The 8,580-nt window shown below is 37.9% G+C and overlaps 1 protein-coding gene across 1 annotated transcript; it reads left to right on the plus strand.

Annotated features, from left to right (window-relative positions):
- The first annotated feature begins 7,045 nt into the window (after positions 1–7,045).
- LOC133297751 (uncharacterized) lies at positions 7,046–8,130 on the plus strand. Its single transcript, XM_061496948.1, has one exon. The coding sequence runs from the start codon at positions 7,518–7,520 to the stop codon at positions 8,118–8,120; it is 603 nt and encodes a 200-aa protein (XP_061352932.1). The 5' UTR covers positions 7,046–7,517; the 3' UTR covers positions 8,121–8,130.
- Positions 8,131–8,580: the final 450 nt, after the last annotated feature.

Raw genomic sequence — 8,580 nt, forward strand, 5'->3', positions numbered from 1 at the left:
TTGAGAACATCAATCTGGTCAAGCTTATAACAGAATCTTTCAACAAGTTGCTTTCCATTTGTAAGGTGCAGATGTAAGTTTCTCATGCTTAATTGGCTAATGTTTCCACATTCTGTTGGTGGTGCACTGGTACCAAACAATTGATATCTTATGGATACTTTTCATTATGATATTGACCTTTCAGCCATGCACTTTCACTACCTAGACCCTTTGGAAGATTGAAGAAGATCTGGGAAAAGAAGAAGATTTAATCGATTAAATATCGAGTCAACCATTTTTGCTTATTTTGATCATTTAATCGATTACATATTCAAGTTAATCGATTAAAGAGAAGCAGATTGGTAGATAGTTCTGGATAAGGGGAAAAATAATTATTAATTAATTAATGAGGGTCAAAAAGCCCACTAATGATTATTAAGTTAATATATGCAGGTTTTTTTCTTAGTGTTTCTATTTATTATGATTAAATCATTAATTACAAAATAATTAAAATAGTTATTACGATTTTATTTATTACCACTTATGAAAACCGTAATTTAATAACATGATTGATATTTAATTATAACACTAATAGTAATTACTATTTAATTATTTAATTTATAATTAATGATTATTTATTTAACTTAACAGGTTTTTTCTTAGGTTGTTATTTATTATGATTAATTCAATAATTACTTGTATAAAAAAATCATTAATTACAAAATAATTAACACAGTGATTAGCTTTTTTATATTTACCACTTCTAAAATCCAAAAATATATTAAAACAAATTTACAAATTATTGAATTTGCTTAATATTATTAATTAATCCACTAATTATAATTATTAGGATTTTTAGTAATAGCATGTCTACTGCATTCACTAATTACAATACAAGATTCACCAATTAAAAAACACATGCAAAGAAAATGAATCATGCAACACCAAACTTGTCGTGGGTGACTACAAAAAAATCCAGATACATCCCAAAATAATGCAACACCACACCAGACAAACAACAACATAACCCTAAAAAATAATACCTTACACAGATACAAAATTAGGGGTACAAAAAATACAGCCAATAGGTAAAATAATCCAACACCATACCTGTGGTGGGTGACTAAACAGAGAGGAGGAAAGATGGGAACACAAACACTTTGCTCCGGTGGGTGACAAAATTAGCCCCAAATATTATTTGCTCCGGCGTTGGGTGACTGCAGAGGTGCAAACTGGCTGGAGAAGGAAAGATGTCCACGTGAAAAATTTGCTTCACACCAGTGAGAACTGACGTACGAACATAGAAGAAATGAGAGACAGAAGTGAGAAGAAGAGTGTAACACCCCGTATATAGCCGGTTTGTTATCATGTCATCGTATTAAGCCACGCTTAATTTAAAAATGCGGAATATCTTTTTCTTTTCAATTATGACGTCATTATCAATTACCGGCTTGATTACTTAATCATTTTTCAAAACATCGCATGTATGTAAATTGCAAATAGACAACTATCTACACTGAATAACCTCATAACATATATAGGTGAGTATCTAAGTCACGGATCTACAACACGTAGTCCGGACAATATCCTGATACATTATTAATTACAACACCAAAACTAAAAGCGTAAAGTCAAGTCAATGTGGCATGGACAATCCCCATGCTCACCAAATAAACAGAATAGTCAACAAGGTCTCAACAAGGTAATCCATAAATGAAGCTACATCAAAAAGCAGTAAACAGGATCCAGCATCCAAGTATAACATCAAAACAACATAAACAACATAAGCAGATATCATCAATCAACTAAGCTTTGGCCTCCTGCCACTAGAGGTCTCAACCCCCGCATTACCTGAACCTGAAAATGGTGCCCCAAACGTGGGGTGAGATCTCTAAAAAGAAATCTCAGTAAGACAAGGGGTCCTCAAGGATCTTCCACCCCAAGCTCACTTACATGTGCAATATAAGTTCAAAAGCCATTTAACAATATAAGTTCCAAAATAGTGCAATGTAACAGATAATCATGTCATGTGTGTTTATATTATCTACTGATCAGAGAAGTGCAGGAATACGTCTATTACTCACACAGTATCAGCCCATGTTGTACCAGCCCATGCTGTATTCGCCCACAGGATCGCCCCATGGCCTCCTGTGTAGGCGTCACACCACATACATATCATAAAGCATTTGCACTTAACAGCTCCATAGCATTTCAATAAAATAGTACATGAAAACACATCATGCATATAAACCATCCCCCCATGGGACATGGTGGAACCAATAGTGGCTATACCGAGGACACGAAAGCTTACCTCTTAAGCAATACGTCCAAACCAAGAGCTCACACTAGCTCAAGCCCACAATCAGCACAATCACAATCTGTTTATACAGTAATTAATCATCAATAACCATTACTCAAGGTTACATTAAGTGATTAAGGGTTTTCATCTCATTTTAAGTCATTTCATGTTGTTTCTGCAGGAGGTATTCGAATACTCCACGAGTAGTTTTCGAATACTCCAGCTCTCCAGAAAGTATTCGATTACTTTCATTTAAATATTCAAATACTACCAAGTATCTGAATACTTTCCCCCCAGTATCTGAATACCACAGTATCCGAATACCAAACCTCACTATATTCGAATACTTTCCAGTATTCGAATACTTCTTCAAAGTTATCCGAATACTTTTCTTCCCAGAAAAGTATTCCAATACTCCTGCAAGGAGTATTCGACTACCAGTTTAAAAACTACAGTTGCAAATCTTTACCAAATACTCTAAGATTTTAATATGTTAAACTAGACATCTCAAGCTTTCCAACGACATATTTTATGTCTCAATCGGAGTTTTATAACTCCGGTTATGATTTTTGCAAAGTTCCTACAACAAGCTGAATTTCCAGCAATAGGGTCGCGACTTCAAACATAAACTGGGAGAAATACACTTATCCAATGGATCTAAAATTTTACAGGGTTGTAGACCTATGTGTCAGCTTCACATAGGTCCAAACCTCACTCAATTTAGAGCTCTGTAGCTCAAGATATCTCAATTTTACTAAACTAGGTCGTTGTTGTCTCGCGAAGTATTCGATTACTGCATTTTTCCAGAAAGTATTCGAATACTTCTTCGACAGAATGCAGAAAACTGAGTGTTAAAGGTATAATTGAACTTCAATGATCCAAACTCGATCTGGAGTCCAAGAACTTTAAAAATAGATGTTCATATGCATGTTACGGACTCTGAAACACATTTCTTTATTCAATTGATCAAAGTTTTACTTTTTAACCGATTAAACAAGCTTAAAATCATCAAAAGACAAAGAGGTGATCATGGTATACCTCTAAGCTCCAAAAATCCGAAAATGATACACCAAGGTTCTAACTTCAAAGATCCACGAAAATACACTACAAGGTTGGACCTTTAGACTCAAAGGTGGCTCCTTGAAGCTCAAAAATGACCAACAAAGGCTTCCTCACCCCAAACCAAGGAACTCAGCCCTCAACTCACATCAAAGCTGAACCTTCAACTCAGAAAAGGAGCACCTTTCACTCACACAAGCCCTGCTCTCATTCCCTTACACCACATTGATGAAGGAACTAAGAGTAAAGGTGGTCATTTTGGTGGAGTTTAAGAAGAAGAAGGCTATGGAAGGGTAGATGGAGGGTGGCAGCTGATGAAGACCAGAAAACTCACGTAGAGGCAACTAAATTAACCTAGGTCTTTGTGCCACAACGCTATTTATAGGCACGTAAGTTTTAAACACACAGTATTAACAATAATAGCTACGCTTAGCATTTTAATCTCAAACTTGGGATTTTGAACCTACTCATTTTCTAGGATTTGACATATTTTTATTTTATTTTTCGCAGCACCTTTTCGGTATGCGCTTTTCCATAGCCAGTATCAGTTCTGGCACCTGTTGTCATTATTTTGACCTGAAACTTGTTTTACCAGTCCTATATAATATTATAGGAATATTCATGCACTTATTATAATTTTTTGGGATACTTCATCGGTACGCATGTATACCGGGTAGTAGAACCAGTATCTGCACTTTTCGTCAGAAAAACGACTTTCAGCATTATTACTTACTTACTATAATTATTAAAGCCTCATAATAATTATTAGGGCCAATTATGGAATTAATTCCTAATTTCTCTTAATTAATTAATTTATTTCCTTAATTAACGATGCAGGTTCTTACAAAGAGAGAACGCGAAGGAGAAAGAGGCAGAAGTAAGAAGAAATGAGAAGGAGGAAGAAGGGAAATCAACGACTCTATTGAATGTCGGCAACAAGTGTCACGAGACACAAGCCACATGTGTGTCATTCTCGTCACGTTGCATGGCAGGTTTAGGGCTGACTGGATTGCATCACAAATTGTGACGGAACATGTGTATGACTCATCAATTGTAATGACGCAATTGGAGAAGAATCCTATATGGCATCCAGTCACATCTTGGTTTGTGATGGGATTGATCTCGTCAGTCAAACTAACGTGTTTTACTGCTCTACTTTGGGCAAACTTTCCAAATGTATTTTCGTTTGGAGATACATTTAAAAATTAAACGTAATGCGGTCGTTTTGCCCACTAAAAGACTAAGATCACCACAAGAGCTCCAACATACAATGATTTTTCCAACAACTAAGGGTGTGCATGACAACCTTCCTGAAATCAATTTTTTTTTTATTTTTTGCTCCCGGGAACAGAAATGGATAGAAAACTCGATTGGTAAAATCAGTTTATTTTTTTGTTCCCGGGATGAACCGGTTTATTTTTTGTACTGGAAAATAGAAAAAAGAATCAAAAAAATTCTGCTTTTTTGTTCTTGGGAACAAAATGAGAAACACTTGTCTCTCTTAATTACTCTCCACCACTACCATCATCACCACCGCTACCACCATCTCGACACGACCACCGCTACCATCGTCGTACCACCACCACCACCACCACCACGTCCACGTCACTGCCACCGTCATTAGCACCACCACCACCATCACTACTGTTACCGTCATCACCATTATCACTACCATTGTCACCAACTATCACCACCAGCATCATCGTAGCCACTACCATCATCACCGCCACGCCACCACTATTATAACCATCGCTGCTGCTGCCGCCACCATTACCACCACCATCACTACTGTCACCGTCACCACCATTATCACTACTATCACTGTCACCACCATTATCACTACCACCATCACCAACCACCACCACCAGCATCATCGTAGCCACTACCGTCATCACCACCACGCCACCACTACTACCACCATCGCTGCTACCGCCACCACCATTGCCACCATGTCATCTCCATCACCATCGTCGTAGAAACTGCTGTCACCACCACCACCACCATTACCACCACTGCCGCCGCCGCTGCCTCTACTACCATTGTCATGCCACTGCCACCTCCACTACACCACCGCCACTCCCATCACCATGTCATCATCATGACCATCGTCGCAGCTACTGTCGTAACCGCCGCCACCGGCACTATGCCACCATTACCACCGATGCTGCTGCCACCACTACCATTATCACGCCACCGCCACCACTATATCATCACCATCACCACCACTACTGCCACCACCACCACCATGCCATCACTATTATCACCACCATCGATGCGGCCACTGCTGTCACCACCACCACCTCTACGTCACCGCCACCATCACCATCACCACTACCATCACCGTCATCATCATATCACTACCATCACCGCCACCATACCACTACCACCACCATGTAACCATTACCACCACCGCTGCTGTCATCATTACCGTCGCCGCCGCCACTACCATGTAATCACCACTATGGCCATTGTCGCCGTCACCACCAATACCACCACCATCACAACACCACTACTACCACCACCGCCGCCACCACCACCACCACACCATATGAAAAAAAGTGATGATCTGAAAAAAAAATTATGCTTAATAAGAATGATTTTTTATTTTATTATTTATTATATTATCAAACACAATTCTCATTCTCAGAATAAAAATAAAACATACTATCAAACACATTTTTTTCTTCAGAAATTGTTCCAAGGCATAGAAATAGAAAAAAATTATTTATTTTCAGAAACAATGTCAGAAAACAGAATAATTGCCATGCACACCCTAAATGCAAATTGGTGAAAATTCTGGCATCCATCTCCTCCAAAAAATAATGAGATAACATAAGATAGAAGAAACTCTTACAAGAAAAGATATGTAAGATTCCAGCTTGTGTAAATTTTGATAAACAGAATTGATGACATCTCTGATTTCACATCAATCATTAAAACAGAGAAAACAAATATTATAAAGAAATATGCTTAAAAATTCACATTTGCGATAACAGAGGAAGAGTACAAACAAAAATTAATATTATTAAAAAAATATTCTTCAAACTGAGCAAAAAGGTACTTGAAGCAAGCTCATAGCGCAAATAATGTAGTTCTATATCCGCCCTTAACCACTAATCCGAATATCATTTTCATCAATTGGCATTTTCCTTCTATCCACAACAACTAACAAAAGGGAACACACTATATGCTTAAGCCACAACATCATATAAACACTACAGTAGCACAAAATCAAATAAATTCTAGAAAAAAATTTCACTAGAAGGAACCGTCAAACAACCAAAAGATGAAAAAATATTACAACTATAACATCTACTCTTGTTACATCTTCTTGCTTCCTTACAAATACTACATCTAAATCACTTGAATAACTGAAAACTTTTCCCTTTACAACTATTTTAATGATGGGGAAACCTAAACCCATCATTATTGCTATTAGGGAATACGCAGCAGCCACTTACGCAAACATGGAGCGCAAAACGTGTGAATTGATATTATAATATAAAAAATAAAATAAAAAAGAGTGTCAAATGAATAAAAAATATTTTCATATTTGAAGTAAGTATATTTATATTTAAATTATTTAAATAGTTACATAGAAAGTGTAGTAAAAATGAATACATATTTTATACAAACATTAAATATATTTTTTTTTTGAAGCATTAAATATAAGTTTCTTCTGAAGGAAGAAAATCTATTGTCACTACTTCTCTCATTTTATAGTAATGCGTTATGCCTTACGCACTAGCTTACATCACCTTCTTCATTCTATTTCTCTCATTCATCTTCCTTCCTATAAATATACACCAACTCAACAATTATTGTCACTACTTCAATTCCCAAACTGCACAAAAGCTAAAGAAACAAAAAAACAATTATCCGAAACAACACTTATTTGTATTGTGTTTGAAATTGGAAAATATGCAGAAAGAAGAACAAGCCATAAACAAAGAGTATTTGGACTTGTTGCTGTGTCCAAGCTTCAACAGCTACACCTCCGAGCAACTCGCTAGTGTCGCAGATCAAGTTGGCCGAGACCACTACGTGGCACAAAACGACGACGCGTTCAACCATAGTCAAAACGACGACACCGATTTCGAGTTCGTCGCGTTTCGAGGTCGTCGACCACGAGGTCTTCTTCGACGACACCGTTTTCCCGCTCTTCAACCGCGACCTTCTGATGGATCATCGGAGCAGCGTCGGAGTCGACGGCGCAAGCGATTCGACCGTTGCGGCTCTTCAGTTTCTGATGGCGAAGTTGTTGATCGGAGGCGGCGAGCGTGATCCGGTGGCGCCGTCGTCGGAGTCGTCGTCGGAAGTGGATGATTTGGAGGGGGTTCAGGCGGGGACGTACTGTGTGTGGACTCCGAATTCGCCACAAGCTTCGCCGAACAGGTGCAAGAAGAGTAATTCGACGGGATCGTCGTCCACCTCGAAGCGGTGGAAACTTCTGGATTTGCTCCGCCGGAGCAACAGCGATAGGAAGGAGTCGTTCGTGTTCCTGACGCCGTTGCCGTCGACGAAGAAGATGAAAGAGCAGTGGAGCTCAGGGAGCATTGAGGTCGCCGGAAAACTGTCGGCGAATGGTTTCGGCGGAAACGGCGGGGAGAAGAAGGTGGCGGTGTCAGCGCACGAGGCTTTGTACGTTAGGAACAGAGAGTTGAGGAAAGTGGATAAGAAAAGATCGTTTTTGCCGTACAGGCAAGACCTCGTTGGGTTCTGCTCAAAGACGTTTGGGAAAGTCCTTCCCTTCGTTTTGAGGAGTGTGCTTAATCCACTTTAATTCTTTATTATTTTATTTTATTTTATTTTTTTAAAAAAGAATATTGAAAATGGATCATTCTTTCTTTCTTTTTTATTTATATATTTTTTCCACTTTGAATTCACTCTTACTTACATAACACAATAATTGATAACTCTCTAGATCTCACACAGCAATGATTTACTAAAGGTTGCGTAAGGTGACTCTGTTCAACTCTGTAATATATCAGAATTTTCTTAAAAGGCTTCTTAAGGTTCCTAAAAATAAAGTAAGTTGATTTCAACAAATTTAAAAACCAAGGTAGAGAACATGGAATATGAGAATATAAAATGTTTTACTCCAATCACACGAGTTATGTTCAATCCCTAGCCAAAATTGAGATTTCACTGCCTAAGAGTATGTATTCTTTTATGTATATTAATAATAATAAAAAAGTATTCTTTTATAAGCTGTGATTTCAATAGCCTCTTCCACTCCCAAT

The sequence above is a fragment of the Gastrolobium bilobum genome, unplaced genomic scaffold, assembly GCF_033153095.1.
Source record: "Gastrolobium bilobum isolate Gb01-03AN ecotype WA unplaced genomic scaffold, APGP_CSIRO_Gbil_v1 utg3578, whole genome shotgun sequence".
NCBI classification, from domain to species: Eukaryota; Viridiplantae; Streptophyta; class Magnoliopsida; order Fabales; family Fabaceae; genus Gastrolobium; species Gastrolobium bilobum.